Source organism: Arabidopsis lyrata (assembly GCF_000004255.2).
Source record: "Arabidopsis lyrata subsp. lyrata unplaced genomic scaffold ARALYscaffold_2, whole genome shotgun sequence".
NCBI classification, from domain to species: Eukaryota; Viridiplantae; Streptophyta; class Magnoliopsida; order Brassicales; family Brassicaceae; genus Arabidopsis; species Arabidopsis lyrata.
Genome location: NW_003302554.1, coordinates 17,648,325 through 17,662,420, shown reverse-complemented (window position 1 = coordinate 17,662,420; position 14,096 = coordinate 17,648,325). Strand labels below are relative to the sequence as shown.

The 14,096-nt window shown below is 40.6% G+C and overlaps 3 protein-coding genes across 6 annotated transcripts; 2 read left to right on the top strand and 1 right to left on the bottom strand.

Annotated features, from left to right (window-relative positions):
* The first annotated feature begins 45 nt into the window (after positions 1-45).
* On the top strand, positions 46-2,736 carry LOC9325207 (aspartic proteinase Asp1). Of its 2 annotated transcripts, none has more exons than XM_021035500.1 (9): positions 46-419; positions 720-837; positions 922-1,148; positions 1,247-1,480; positions 1,584-1,722; positions 1,815-2,012; positions 2,106-2,178; positions 2,278-2,365; positions 2,480-2,736. In XM_021035500.1, exons 1-9 carry the CDS (start codon positions 223-225, stop codon positions 2,544-2,546), a joined length of 1,341 nt encoding a protein of 446 aa, XP_020891159.1. In that variant the 5' UTR covers positions 46-222; the 3' UTR covers positions 2,547-2,736. The 2 variants fall into 2 exon arrangements, with proteins under 2 accessions (XP_020891159.1, XP_020891158.1); XM_021035499.1 differs by having other exon boundaries at positions 2,460-2,736.
* Positions 2,737-2,764: 28 nt separating this feature from the next.
* LOC9323750 (replication factor C subunit 5) lies at positions 2,765-5,452 on the top strand. The gene is made up of 9 exons (XM_021035501.1): positions 2,765-3,199; positions 3,517-3,730; positions 3,961-4,040; positions 4,131-4,290; positions 4,410-4,491; positions 4,607-4,760; positions 4,851-4,914; positions 4,993-5,061; positions 5,172-5,452. Exons 1-9 carry the CDS (start codon positions 3,013-3,015, stop codon positions 5,269-5,271), a joined length of 1,110 nt encoding a protein of 369 aa, XP_020891160.1. The 5' UTR covers positions 2,765-3,012; the 3' UTR covers positions 5,272-5,452.
* Positions 5,453-5,520: 68 nt separating this feature from the next.
* Positions 5,521-14,002, bottom strand: LOC9323749 (protein CELLULOSE SYNTHASE INTERACTIVE 3). Of its 3 annotated transcripts, none has more exons than XM_021035498.1 (8): positions 13,901-14,002; positions 13,519-13,692; positions 13,195-13,290; positions 9,873-12,939; positions 6,959-9,506; positions 6,379-6,833; positions 6,167-6,283; positions 5,521-6,048 (listed from the first exon to the last, which is right to left on the bottom strand). In XM_021035498.1, the coding sequence occupies exons 3-8, from the start codon at positions 13,257-13,259 to the stop codon at positions 5,887-5,889; spliced, it is 6,414 nt and encodes a 2,137-aa protein (XP_020891157.1). In that variant the 5' UTR covers positions 13,260-13,290; positions 13,519-13,692; positions 13,901-14,002; the 3' UTR covers positions 5,521-5,886. The 3 variants fall into 3 exon arrangements, with proteins under 3 accessions (XP_020891157.1, XP_020891155.1, XP_020891156.1); XM_021035496.1 differs by having other exon boundaries at positions 5,536-6,048; positions 13,519-13,752; positions 13,901-13,956; XM_021035497.1 differs by lacking the exon at positions 13,901-14,002 and having other exon boundaries at positions 5,536-6,048; positions 13,195-13,253; positions 13,519-13,860.
* Positions 14,003-14,096: the final 94 nt, after the last annotated feature.

Here is a 14,096-nt window from a genome sequence, read left to right as displayed (position 1 = left end):
TCAATTTAGCTTACGGGAACTCAAAGAAACCTCTGTTGTAAGTTGCAAGAAATTGTTGTGTGAGAGAGAGAGTCAGAGATATATATAAACAAATAAACCTTTTTGTTATTAGGAAGCAGCAATTTCTACAAAGAAAGGAGCCCTCCTTTTTGTTGCCCTGTGTCAAAAAAGAAACCTTTTTGGGGATTTGGTTTCGCTTTCTTGGGGCCAAAAAAAAAGGAGATGAATCCGAAACAGGAGGCAAGAAACCTTCACTTCTTCTTCTTAGTCTTCGTCTTCTATGTGTTCCTCCTCTGTGCTCGCTTTCAACCCTCTGATGCTACTACCAAAGACTCGTCGGCTCAACAAGTGAAGTTACAGAATCGTCGACTTGGCTCCTCCGTCGTGTTTCCTGTCTCCGGGAATGTGTATCCTCTTGGGTAAGTGCCAAATTTCACATCTTTTTGTTTCAATTTCTCTGTTTCTTGCTACTTTCTTTGTGTTGACTCATGTCTGGATTTTGAATTGGTGCGGATACTTTGTGGCTCTGTGGGAACTCTTCACTTGTAATCTATTTCAAGAGAACTTTGATGTGAATTCTTCGTTCTATTGATCTTTGAGATTTCAAAGCTTGCTACTTTCACGAATTGAAGATTTGGGGCAATGTTGATTCTGATACTCCCTTGTATTGAAAACGCCCAATTTGATTGATGAAGTAATCATCTACTTCTTCTTTGCAGGTACTATTATGTGTTGCTTAACATCGGCAACCCACCTAAGCTCTTTGACTTGGACATTGACACTGGCAGTGACCTGACTTGGGTTCAGTGTGATGCACCGTGCAACGGTTGCACAAAGGTAAGCGTTGATATGCTTTAGTGTGTGACATAATAAGCTAAGGGTCTTTTCTATCTTAGAATTTATTTATCTCTTTCTTCTCAGCCTCGTGCTAAGCAGTACAAGCCCAATCACAACACTTTGCCTTGTTCACACCTCTTGTGTTCTGGCCTCGACCTTACCCAGAATAGACCTTGTGATGACCCTGAGGATCAATGTGACTATGAAATCGGATACTCCGACCATGCATCATCTATTGGTGCACTTGTAACTGATGAGTTTCCTCTAAAACTCGCAAATGGCTCCATTATGAATCCTCATTTGACATTTGGGTTAGTTTTCTTCTACCTTTTTTAAACACATTAGAAAAGAAAAACACTAAATTCGCGGTTGTACAAGTTCCTGATTTTGGAATCAATTTCTCTTTTAGATGTGGGTATGATCAGCAGAATCCTGGTCCACACCCTCCTCCTCCAACAGCGGGAATCCTTGGCCTGGGAAGAGGGAAAGTAGGCATCTCAACTCAGCTTAAGTCCTTGGGGATAACGAAGAATGTGATTGTGCATTGCTTAAGTCATACTGGTAAAGGCTTTCTCTCTATTGGAGATGAGCTTGTTCCTTCTTCTGGAGTTACATGGACTTCATTGGCTACTAATTCAGCTAGGTGAGCAATCTTTGAGCATTATATTCTTTATAGCTGCCACTTGTTTACTCACACTTTTATAGTTGCCAGAAATTGAAACTCATGGTGCGACTTTTTTCTTTAGTAAAAACTACATGACTGGACCAGCAGAGCTTCTCTTTAACGACAAGACCACAGGTGTCAAAGGCATTAACGTAGTTTTCGATAGTGGAAGCTCGTACACTTACTTCAACGCCGAAGCATACCAAGCGATTCTCGATCTTGTATGGGACAAATTCTTCTCTGGAAAAAAAAGATTAGCTTCACCGTTTGTGTTTTACCACTCTTTTATGATTAATTTGGTGTGCATTTACAGATAAGAAAAGACTTGAATGGGAAGCCTTTGACGGACACAAAAGATGATAAAAGCTTACCGGTCTGCTGGAAAGGCAAAAAACCTTTGAAGTCACTTGATGAGGTCAAGAAATACTTCAAGACTATTACTTTACGATTTGGGTATCAAAAGAATGGTCAGCTATTTCAGGTTCCACCTGAGTCGTATCTCATTATCACTGTAAGTCACGTATATACTGACTAGATATGACTTGTAGTATCTCCATAAAAATCCATGGCTGAGAAGTCTGTTTCTTCTGATTTGTTTTCTTAGGAAAAAGGAAATGTATGTTTGGGTATTCTGAACGGAACTGAAGTCGGGCTCGACAGCTACAATATCGTTGGAGGTAAGTAAATAGATGTACTAAGTTTGCGATAATTGTTGTTTCTGGGGTTTCTTTTGTTCATAACTAGACAACAATATCTCGTGTCTATGTGTGTGATAGACATATCTTTCCAAGGGATAATGGTGATCTATGACAATGAGAAGCAGAGGATTGGATGGATTTCTTCAGACTGTGACAAAATTCCAAAGTCTGAACCTTTATTCACCTCTTTTTGATATATATCATTTGTATCGTTTTCTTCTTGTTTTGTGTTTTTGGCCTCTGAACTATTCTGTTAACAGTGTGAATGACTACTATGAAGGAGATCTGTCAGAGGAAGCTTATCCAAGAGGATTTGGTTTGATAAAAGAGCTTTTCTCAGGAAGTGAGTCTTCTAAGAACAAGAACTTGGTCTCAGATGGAGAGCTTTGACACAGAGAAGAGTTCTTTTAAGTGAGGTTTTTGGTTTTGTTGTTATCATAGAAACAAGGAAATATTTTGTGAATATATATATATATACCCCTTGTCTATGTCATCAGATGTAATCAATCCAAAAAAAAAACTTTTTTTGTTCTTGAAGAGCAAAAATGCAAGCAGATTCAGAAATTTTCACTTGTGCGAGTGTTTTGTTCTGTAGAAATTATATATGTAACCGGAAGCTTTTGACGAAAATAGCCCCAGCACAATCTTCATTTCTTGGGGGTAAAGTGGGAATTCCATAACGAAGGTAGAGAAAATGGCGGAAGGAAACCTTAAAAGCTATAGCCTAGAGGGTTTTGGCGCCATCAGCGGGAGAGAGTGAAATTAGGGCTGAGCGAGATAGATTCTGAAGCAATTTCTTATACGGCGGCGAAGATGACTGAGATAACGTCGGCGATGGACATTGACGTAGACGAAATTCAGCCTCGCAAGCCGATTAACAAGGGCAAAGATGTCGCCGGATTCGGTGCTCCGCCGCAGAGTAAGGCGACGCCTTGGGTTGAGAAGTACCGACCTCAGTCGCTCGATGACGTCGCTGCACATCGTGACATTATTGATACGAGTAATTGAACTTTATTTCCATACACTCTCTCCCTCTATTTCCATACCCTAGGGTTTAGGGATTTAGTATTTACAGTTTTCTATATTTTTGGGTATTTTTCTAATTAAGAAAGTATTTGAAAGAAAAATTGTGTGCCTCTGATTATGCTTAGTGAATTGAAAGTGATGTTGTTTCTACAAAGTCTATTAAACTATCTTGTAACGAGGTTCATATTTGTCTATGCCAGTTTCTTCTCTTGGTTGGATTGAGAGGCTAATGCATGTTATAGCTTCTTACCTATATGCTCACTGAAGGTTTTGTTGTTGTTTTTAAAACAGTTGATAGGCTGACCAATGAGAACAAATTGCCCCATCTTCTCTTGTATGGTCCTCCCGGTACAGGCAAAACATCCACCATTCTAGCCGTCGCCCGGAAACTATATGGACCCAAGTACCGTAATATGATTCTTGAACTGAACGCATCAGATGATAGAGGAATTGATGTTGTAAGGCAGCAGATTCAGGATTTCGCTAGCACGCAGAGCTTCTCTTTGTGAGTATCCTATCATGATTCCTTCTTTCCTTATGATTTTCGTGGTTAATTTGTTTATCATTATAATAAGAGTTTAGATACCTCAAAACTGGCTTTTATTACTCAATAATATCGAATGCATTGTGATGGCATGAGCTATGTGTAACTGTAGCACCATGCTATATATATAGCATATCTTTGTGTTTAACAAGTTTGGTGTGGATATAAAAATTTAAAATTCATGATTGTAGAGGAAAATCTTCGGTGAAGTTGGTTCTGCTAGATGAAGCAGATGCCATGACAAAAGATGCTCAGTTTGCCTTGCGTAGAGGTAAAACCTTGTGTTCCTAGCTCTCTCGGTTATTTTGCTTAAGCATGGTACTAACATCTTTGGCATGCTTATTTTCTTAAATTTTGCAAGTTATTGAGAAATACACAAAGAGTACTAGGTTTGCCCTCATTGGAAACCATGTCAATAAGATCATCCCAGCTTTGCAGTCGAGATGTACTCGATTTAGATTTGCTCCTCTTGATCCTCTTCATGTGAGTCAACGTCTGAAACATGTAATAGAAGCTGAAGGGTGAGAATTATAGCTATTTCGGTCTTGTAAACTTTCTTATTGTGTTTTCTTCATCCTCCCTCTTCATTATATGTTTTTTTAACCCTTTGTTTTGTGCTTCCTTTTTAAAATTGGACTAGGCTTGGTGTTAGTGATTGTGGTTTGGCAGCTCTTGTACGGCTGAGCAATGGAGACATGAGAAAAGCATTGAACATTTTGCAGGTTCTGTAATATTTCGTTTTGGTTCTGTCTCTTAATCTTCAATTGTAAATCTAAATCATGTCAATCACTATGAATGGATCTGTAAAAATTTCTAACGGATTTATTGGTTGGGCAGTCAACGCATATGGCGTCAAAGGAAATTACAGAGAAAGAGTCAAAGAAAATTACAGAGGAAGAGGTTTACCTCTGCACCGGAAACCCATTGCCCAAGGACATTGAGCAGATATCTCACTGGCTTCTGAATAAACCATTTGATGAGTGCTACAAAAGTACTATATCATTTCTGAGAGCTATAAAAGTATTGAACCATAACTGATATTTCCATGGTCCTGACTCCTGATTATTACTTCACCCTGCAGACATTTCAGAAATTAAAACGAGAAAAGGACTTGCCATTGTTGATATCGTCAGAGAGGTTACCATGTGAGTGACATACTTGGTTGCTGCTTCTACTGCTGTTTTATCCGTACGTCTGTAAACTGACTTTTGTTTCTCCATCAGGTTTGTTTTAAAAATCAAGATGCCTTCACATGTCAGCGTTCAACTGATAAACGATTTGGCTGACATCGAGTTAGTATCTTTTGCATTTTAAACTGAAAATTCTGATTGCCTGGAGTAGAGTATTTAAGCTTGTATTATCCACATTGTTTTCGTAATTTCGGTCGCTTTACTGTTTATAGGTACAGATTGAGTTTTGGGTGCAACGACAAACTGCAGCTTGGAGCTATCATTTCTACGTTCACACATGCCCGGTCTATCATTGTTGATGCAGCAAAATAAACCATGTTTTTACCATTTTGGAACCCGCAGTAGCTCGCCACCTTAACAAACCGCCAGAATATTTTATCTCAGTGATGTTTTCCTGATAGTCTCTGTACATTTTATGGCGTATGTGACCAAAGCCTTGCTTTTAAATTTCCTATGAAGAGTTTCAATGCCACCTTGTCATCCTCTCATCTCATTGCATTTGAAATTTTCAGTTTCTTGACCAAAATATGTTATGATCTTGTGGTCGTGTCTAACTATGAATGAACCCAGACAAAATCAAGGTAAAATAACTTAAACATCGCTACAGGAATCAGAGCACTTCGTGCTGCTTAGTTGATCCCCGAGCGAAAGAATTTTTGTGAACAAACTGACAAATACCGAAGATCGCAGACCAAAAAAAGAAGAGAAACAACCTATACAATAAGACTTTCTTTCTTGCTAGGCAGGAACTCTTTGCTTCTACGTTCCTTTTCACACACCATACTCATTACTCATATACACGTATTGCTATACATCTGCTGCAGAGTTTGCTTTCCTTCTTCTACTACCAAAATGCAGCCATTAGACAGATTAAGTCTTCCCTTGACCAAGTGCATTGTGCTTGTGAAGATTGAGTAGTTTGTTTTCTCAATGAGTCTCATCCGTTGTCCTATTGGACCATGCAATCTCAATGTCGAGTGATCTGGAAGAAGTATCTTTGCTGTTTTCATGATTCAGGCTTAGGGATCCACTGTACTCTCCTTCTGTCACGACTTTGTCGATTTGGATAGTAACACGGCCTAGAGTTGTCTGCAGACAAGGAATGTGTTGTGTTAGACAAAGACCAATTAAGACAATACATGTTGAAGATCTTTATTGAATCCCAACTCTGCAATTTGAACAGTGTGGCTCATTTTTACAATGTTACCTTTCCAAATGTGCTTTTGCTCTTGCATATGATGTGAAGCTTTTGTCCTTTGGGGGGAACATCAAATGCCCAAGTAAAGCCTTCTTTCCATTCAGGAGTTGTGCTATTGCTAACGACCTACAGAAAAAGAGACAAAAACCCAATGATACAAAGAAAAAGTTTTTGGCAATGATGGGAGTGTGCAATATTCTCCTTGGATGGGTTTGCTTTACCTTAGTTTGCCGTGGAGGGCAGTTTCCTATTGTTAATTGACAAAAGGCGTTTGTGGTTGCCATGGACTGCTTTAAGTTATTGGCACGCATGACGTTCACTGTTAAGCAACCTGGTAAGCAGTGCAATAAGCTGTCTGCCTTGTCGTGGAACCTAGGAGGGCATGTTTTCATCAGCATTTGCAGGACGGGAATTGCTTCAGCTGCAATCATGGCTTGGGACTTTGCAACATCTAAAGACATATTCGTCCAGGAGTGCCTTAGCAAGTAAAGAATATCCAATACTAATCCCTGGACGTCTTCAACACCAGATTTGAGGGCCCCTACCAAATGAGGGATGCAGAAAGTAGCAGCTTCTGAGGCACGGAGCTTAGGAAAATTGGAGAAAATCACATTTAAGGTTCTCAAAACTTCGATATTTATAGTTGCTGTAGACCACAAGCCTCTCTCAAGTGCAGCTGTTCACAACCATGATATGTCAAACAGTTGAAGATAAGGACAAAAAATATAATCAGAATATAAAAAGTTTAGTGCTAGAGTGACAGGGACATAATATTAGTATAACTTCAATTGAATAAAGTACCTGTTAGTGATCTTATAAGCTCATTCGAGACATATTCTTGGAGTGTGTGGTTGGAAAACAAAAATTTGACCATTAGTGCAGCCTGCCCAGAAACTTCTGCATTGCAAGAGAGCAGTAGCTCCTGAATTAATAATACGCCACCAGCCTCTGCGACAGCTCGTCTATTCGTTCTACTATTCATCACAAAATTCTGCAACGCACAGATGGCCACCACTTTCATTTCTTCTGTTGGTTGTTCTTCTAGCACGCTAATGAGTGCCCGACAAGCGGAAACAGAACCACTGGATCTAGAAAGCCCTTCATGCTGAGAAAGATCCCCAAGTGCCAGAGCAGCAAGAAGCCTACCAGGTTCTGATCTTGTCTGAGGGTCCAACAGATATTGAGATAGTGGTGCTATTGCATATTTACATAACTTCAACTCTCTTACTCTCGGATTGTTGAATATTACTTCAAGTAAGCTTCCCGACTCTTCCTCGCATTGATGAGATCTCAGGAGGTCCAGCAATGCATCGATTGCGCCAAGCTCAGCCATTTGTACTGTGCTTGAAGCATCGTTCTTCTCATGAAGCATCAATGCTTTAAGAGCCAGTAATACTGTGCCTTCAATTGTCGAGAACAATAATTTTACCAAAACTGGCAGTTCAACTCTGAAAAAGCATTCTGCATCATACTGCAGAATGTTGGAAAGAACAAAAGCAGCTGACTCCCATAGATCAAGAGGGGGCTGAGGATCTTCCTGAAGAATAACCTTGGATAGCTCAAAAATACCTCCAGCATCAAGAACAGCCTTAGGCCAGCTAGCAGATATCTTCTCCAACGCCTTTATCGCAGTTTCCTGCAGGCTCAGTATTCCAATTCCTGCAAGCCGGACCAGAGGGACAACAGCACTCTGTGTTGTGATGTCTTGCTGGAAATCTTCCATTGTAAGAAAATGGCTCAGCAGTTCTGCTCCAAGCTGCTGGATAGCTTGGGATGAAGATTCTAAAAAGGAAATCAGCGGCACGATGGCTTCACTGGGTGTAAAACTAAAAGCTTCAAGGCTTTGCTGTTTTTCCAATATGTTTACAAGTGCTTGCAGGGCACTATGTTGCCCCCATAAGGTCAAGTCTGACCGGAGCAAGACCGCGAATAGAGGCTCAACAGTTTTTGCAACATCTGGTCTTCTCGCAATTACTCCACTATTTGTTAAAATTCGAAGCAGCTCTGCAACAGCAGAACATAACGAACTCGAGGCTCCAGGTAGTAGCTCAAGACATCGCTCAATTATTCCAGCTTCCACCATGTCCAACTTGCGTGGTACTCTGTCTTTCCCCAACTTAATGAGAGCTGATAAGCTAGCCTCAATAATAACGTAATTTCTTCCGGAAACCAAGCCAACAAGAAGCTCTTGAATGTTATGTGCGGCTGCTAGTTCTAAATGTTGCTCGTCATCCAATAATATCTTAATAGCACAAATTGCTGCTTCAACTGCTGCACTTCTTTCAGACTGCATAAGTGTTATCAAAGGCTTCATGCATCCGGATGCGGATGGACTTGTTCTGATGTTTTTATTCAAGAAAACAACAGAACAAAGTCTGGCAGCATTTATCTTTAACTCCTCTGAAGCAGAAGCAGATGATAAGATTTTGATCACGTTTTCCAGCAGACTTCCTTCCACATCAATCAGAAGAGCTGTATTCGAAGTATTTCCTGAGCTTAGTTTGATCAATGCAGAGAGAGCTACCTCTTGCTCACTTTCTGATACAGTACCGAATATGTCCATTAGTGGTTGAACAGCCTGGCAGGCGATTTCAGAATTTCTTATGTTTTCAGCTTCAAATAGTTCATTCAGAGCCCCAGCTGCGCTGTATCTTGCACTTCTTGAACCTAGCCGCAGTACTGCGATAAGCTGATTCAAGGAACTTAGTGCCATTTCGTTTTGTCTAAGCTCATGGTTGCTAAATAATACCCTAAGCAATTCAGATATGGCGTACTCAGTTGAATCTTGAGGACTAAGCGAAAGGTACTTTGTTAAAGCTTCAACGGCTCCAGCTTCAGCCATTAGTAATTTATTTGTGTCACTTCCATCAGCAATGCGAATCAGGATTTGGACAGCAAACTGAGGGGCTCCAGGCCTATCTGGAATTGGCCTTAAGAGATCGACAAGTAGTGGGATAGATTTGCGTGCAGTGGAGCCAAGCCTCACATCTTCAATTTCAAAAAGGTGTTGAAGAATAACTTGATCAGGCTCTTTCACCAGAGAAAATTCATTTGCCAAAGCAACCAAGTTCAGTATGTCCGATTCCACATAGCCAAGAAGGTTTATTATCCCAGAAACAGCACCTGAATTTGCAATTGTCAGATCTATTCCTCTGTTCCTAGTACAAACAAGACTAGCCATTGCGTGGGCAGCGAAATACCGATCTACCAGTTCATCAGATCCTAGCAAAACTGCAAGTGTTGGAATGATCCGCATTGTCGTTGAAGAAAAGGACACATTGTCATCCTGGAACATAATAGCCAGGAGGAGAGCACTAATCCAAATGCCTTCTGAATCCTCAAATTCAGCCTGGTAAAATAGTTTAGCTCAAGATTACTTTCAAGGGGGAAAATTCATCATACAAGGCATCTCTGCCACAAAAAAGTAAGAATCAAGTCAAGCCTAAGACAAATTGAGCAGTGTGATTCAAAACCAAAATGCACAATTCATGCTTGACAAGTCTGTAACGATATAAATAAGTGAGATTTACTTTAACAGAACCTCTTAACTAACAGAAGGTCCTAAAAGCCAAACCCCGCCCCGCAAAGTTGTACAACTCAACTCAGAAGTTGGCTTATTTATTTTATTCTCAACGAAGGTACCCTGTAGGATACCCATAACCAATAAACATGAGGAAGCATATAATTTTTTGATGTCCGAGAAAGAAACATTTACCTGAGGACTGGAAGTATACCTAGCAAGCTTCCCCAAGAGCACCTCAAGTCCGCCAGCTTCCATAACAATGACCTTTGACTTAGCATCAACGGAAGTGAGTATGCATAGCAGCCACAATGCGACTGTACCACCCAAGATTTTAGCTGGATCAGGAAAATAAAAACTACCTGTATCCTGGAAAACTTTTTTTTCCAAAAAACCTTTAGGTGTCTGGACTTCAGTCTCTAGAGAAAAGCATGTAGAATTGTGCTTTATCATATCAACGAGGGCATGTAACAAGAGTTTTGAAAAACCAGACTGATCAAGTGTCTCTGTGATCAGCTGCTTCTTTTCCTTTGCAGCACATAAGAGCAGCGCCGTCCCCCCAACTCTCACTTCTAAGCTGGATGCATTCACTATTCTATCAGCCAGAACCCCCATTGACTTGGGTCTTGAAACTATAAGTTCACTGAGCAGAAACTGTTGATCAGAGCAAAGCCTGGACAAAACTTCTATTGCCTTATCTTGCACAAGAGTATGGCCTTCAGTAAGGCATTGCACAAGGGTCTCCAGGCTTGAAGGCACTTCGGCAAGGGCAGTCCATGGAGGATAAGAGAAATTCACCCCACTCTTAGTCTTTGCCAAGAGCGCAACTACTTCTAATATGTTGAAAGCATCTGGGCTATCCACATCAATTGATTTTAGAGAATCAACGAGCGAAAGTATAGCAAAACGGCACTGAGCACTTCCCTTTAGCACATCACAAACTGGAAAGTTCTTAAGTAACTGATGAAGTGCCCGTGACGCATTTCTCTTACCCTCTGGAGATCCATCAGCCAAAATTCTTGTGAAAGCTGAAACAACATCTTCAGCTAGTGCTTCTGCAGCGATATCCGGATCAGACAGAAGATTTGCGAGGGCAGAAACCGCATTTTCTGCAGACTCAATGGAAGAGTTCTTAGCCAATTTTATGAGTGACTTAATATCTCCTTCTGCAATGTAAGACTTCTTTTTATTATTATTTTTCTTAACCGGGCGGGACAGTGCGTCTAAAGCCCTAGCCACCTGTTTGGCCACATTCTGGGTGTTGTTTGTAAGCAGCTTGATCCAGGGATTAATAATGTCATCCGTCGCAAGATGACCACAGATATCTTGTCTTGAGCTGAACAGATCAGCTAAAACTGAAGCTGTATGCTCCTTTGTTTCTTCCCTGGAAGATGTTAGGGACTCGACAAGGGACCTCAGTCCTTTGTTAGCGGCACATCCTCTATGAACAAGATCCTCTTGTGAAGCTTTTGAGAGCACATGACCCAATACTTTTATTACATGAATCTTTGAAGTTGGATCATCTCCCAGAAGTAAAGCCAACAACTGATTAACTGTGGCAGGATCAGCTGTATGGACAAGCTTCACAAGTGTCTTTGCAGATGTGTCCTGGGAATTTGGTCCACCAGTCTTCAGAAGCCACAAGAATGCTGGAATACCACCAGCTCTTTCAACACAATCACGGATTTCCTCACTGTGACAACACAAATTCCAGAGAATGCAGGCAGCATCTTCCTTGGCCTTCTGAGATCCAGTCTCGAGCAACTGGACAAGTGGAGGAATCCCCCCGGCTGCTGTTACAGCCCATTTACTATCATCCACCTGAGCCGTCAAAATTTTCAACATTTCAACAGCATACTCTTGGTGTTGCTCACTAGACAAACCTAGAAATGATATAAATAACTGGATTCCTTCTCTCTTTCCAATCGCCTCCCAAATTCCAACTTTGTCATGGCATAAGCCAGACAAGCAAATTATCAGACGCTCTCGTACATCAGCAGAAGCCATGGTTATGAGAGCGATAAGAACTCTCTTAGCTTCTGCATCATCTAGGTAACACGATAGACTACTGTTTCCGTACAAGCTCGCCATAGCCTCTAAGATCCGTTCTTGGATTAACTTTGTGTCACGAGGCTTTAGTAACTTTACCAAAATGCTCTCTGTCACGCTTGGATAAAATATCTTCTCCGAACTCTCTGGTTGTTTGAAAATCATTAGAGCATAGGCAAGGGCTCCAATTACATCACCAATTGGTTCCGTTAGACGTGGGGATTGTGATACTTCTCCAAGATATATAATCAAATGGCGCATCCCACCAAACACATTTGCTAAAGCTCCAGTTGCATGTTCTTGTAGAGATTGTCCATGTTTTCCCTGCATACACTCTTTCGATGGAGCAACAATGGCTTCAATGAGAGCATGAACACCTCCTGCCTCTTTGACACATTTCTTAGCCTCATCGGATTTTGATGAAAGAGCTTCCAAAGCATCTGCTGCACTAGCACGAACATTGATATCATTTTTCTGTTCCAAAAGCTGTATCAGAGACTTGACAACTCCAGAATTTAATATTTTCTGGATGCTATCACAAAAGGACAGAACTAGACGAGCCAGCAGAGAAGCAGCATTTGCTTGAGAATGAGGGTTATCAGATGACAAAAGAGACACGACTATGTCTACACCACTACCCTCTAGTGTCAGTCTCCAATAACTATCATCAACGCCACAAAGATTCCTCAAAGCTCCAGTAACATACCCTTCAACCACTTTCTCCTGATTTCCTTTCAGGCTAAGTTGATCCCACAATGTTGGCACAACACCTTCTGTGATAAATATTTTCATGCCAATGTGGTCATTGGAAATTCCAGCAGAAGAAACCTCACATATAGCTTCTGCGGCTGCTTTTCTAGTTTCAATGGTTCCAGACTTCAAAACCGAGAGTAATGGCGGGATGCATCCTCCTAGAAGAACTTTTAGTCGCAAGTCGTTGTCTTTGCATAAAACACAAAGGATTGAAGCGACATTTACTTTGGCCATACTCGTCCCATTTCTAAGCATGGAAATAAATAAAGGCATTGCTTGGCCATACGAACCGATCAGCCTTCTTGCCTCCCTTTTGCCTTTTGCAATACCTAGTAGACGAGCTGTTGTGAGTTCTTTGTCTTGCGGAGAAGATGTTTTCGCATGAAGTTGCTCTATGAGCTGAGCAACTGTAGCCATTGCCTTCTCTGGGTCGTCCATTTCCATTTTTGCATGGACTTTCCTGCACATTTAAAGCAATGATTTCCGTTTTTATTTCTCAGGACAACAGAAAGAATAATGTAAATAATGACAAGAAATATTGAAAATTAACTATGTTTACCAGTAACCTTAAACCAAATAAAACTTTGAGCAATATCAAAAACTTGCAGTTTCGAAACAAAGTGACAAGCTAGTAGGCCAATTTTGGTGACTGCCTCATCATGGTGAACTTGCTACACTATTCTCTAGATACTTATAAAAAATAGAAAGTGCCTACCCAGACTGCAAAGAAGATGATGTTTCCTCCTGCGTTCCAGGAAGGAAGGCCTTCAACATCTGCATAAACACTCTTTTAGCTGCAGTCTTTGGTTTCCTAGAAGAAACCATGGGTAAGTAAGTTCGAAACCGCAAGCATAGCAATTGACTAATCTTACCAAACATTCAAAAACTATCTTTAATTCAATTATATCTATCCCCAACTATGTGAAATCTCTTCATTCTCAAATACAAGGCATCCAATGCCAAATAAACGACCTTTAACATTTGAATGCTACAATCGCAGGATTAGAATCCAAAAACCCAACAGAAGAAAATTACACACCTAGTGGAAGGTGCAGAAGAAAGCTACGAAATCAGTCACTCCGCCTCGCTTCTAACTCAAAATCCGCATCACCGTAAAATCACCAAACGGCGCCGGGGATAAAAGTTCCGAGACAGAATCCATCTCTCCGCTCAAAGTAACACCACCAAAACACTAACCTGCAAAGTTCCGCTTCTGGAAATTCAAAAGAAGCAACAGACCTTTCCAGAATCAGCGACCATGGATCACAGAATCCTAGGGCAAATAAAAAAAAAAAAAAAACAAAGAATGGATTCCTAGTTTCGTTGGATCAATTGGAGAATAGCAATAGTACTAGGAAATTGGAGAAATAGTACACGAGCATTGCGATTTTAAAAGAAGACGAAGCTCCCAGGAAAATCACCTTTTTCTCGTTTGTCGTTGTCCAAATCAAAAATGGTGAATAATTACCCTCCCTCTCCAATGACCAAGAATAACGTACGAGAGCAGAGAGAAAAGACAAGAGATCAGTCCCTTTATTTTATTTTTTTACTTTTTTACTTTCCTTTAATTACCATTTTTTTTAATTATCGTATCTTATTTTCTTACATTGCCCACAA

Bases quoted from the DNA above. Each gene is read 5' to 3' on its own strand.
- LOC9325207 (XM_021035499.1), top strand. From the start codon at position 223: ATGAATCCGAAACAGGAGGCAAGAAACCTTCACTTCTTCTTCTTAGTC. The intron at 1,481-1,583 runs GTGAGCAATCTT...TTTTTTCTTTAG, and splicing joins TTGGCTACTAATTCAGCTAG to TAAAAACTACATGACTGGAC. The intron at 1,723-1,814 runs GTATGGGACAAA...GTGCATTTACAG, and splicing joins ACCAAGCGATTCTCGATCTT to ATAAGAAAAGACTTGAATGG.
- LOC9323750 (XM_021035501.1), top strand. From the start codon at position 3,013: ATGACTGAGATAACGTCGGCGATGGACATTGACGTAGACGAAATTCAG. The intron at 3,731-3,960 runs GTGAGTATCCTA...TCATGATTGTAG, and splicing joins AGCACGCAGAGCTTCTCTTT to AGGAAAATCTTCGGTGAAGT. The intron at 4,761-4,850 runs GTACTATATCAT...TTCACCCTGCAG, and splicing joins ATTTGATGAGTGCTACAAAA to ACATTTCAGAAATTAAAACG.
- LOC9323749 (XM_021035498.1), bottom strand. From the start codon at position 13,259: ATGCAGATGTTGAAGGCCTTCCTTCCTGGAACGCAGGAGGAAACATCA. The intron at 12,940-13,194 runs GTAGGCACTTTC...TTAAATGTGCAG, and splicing joins TCATCTTCTTTGCAGTCTGG to GAAAGTCCATGCAAAAATGG. The intron at 6,834-6,958 runs GTACTTTATTCA...GGTTGTGAACAG, and splicing joins GCTTATAAGATCACTAACAG to CTGCACTTGAGAGAGGCTTG.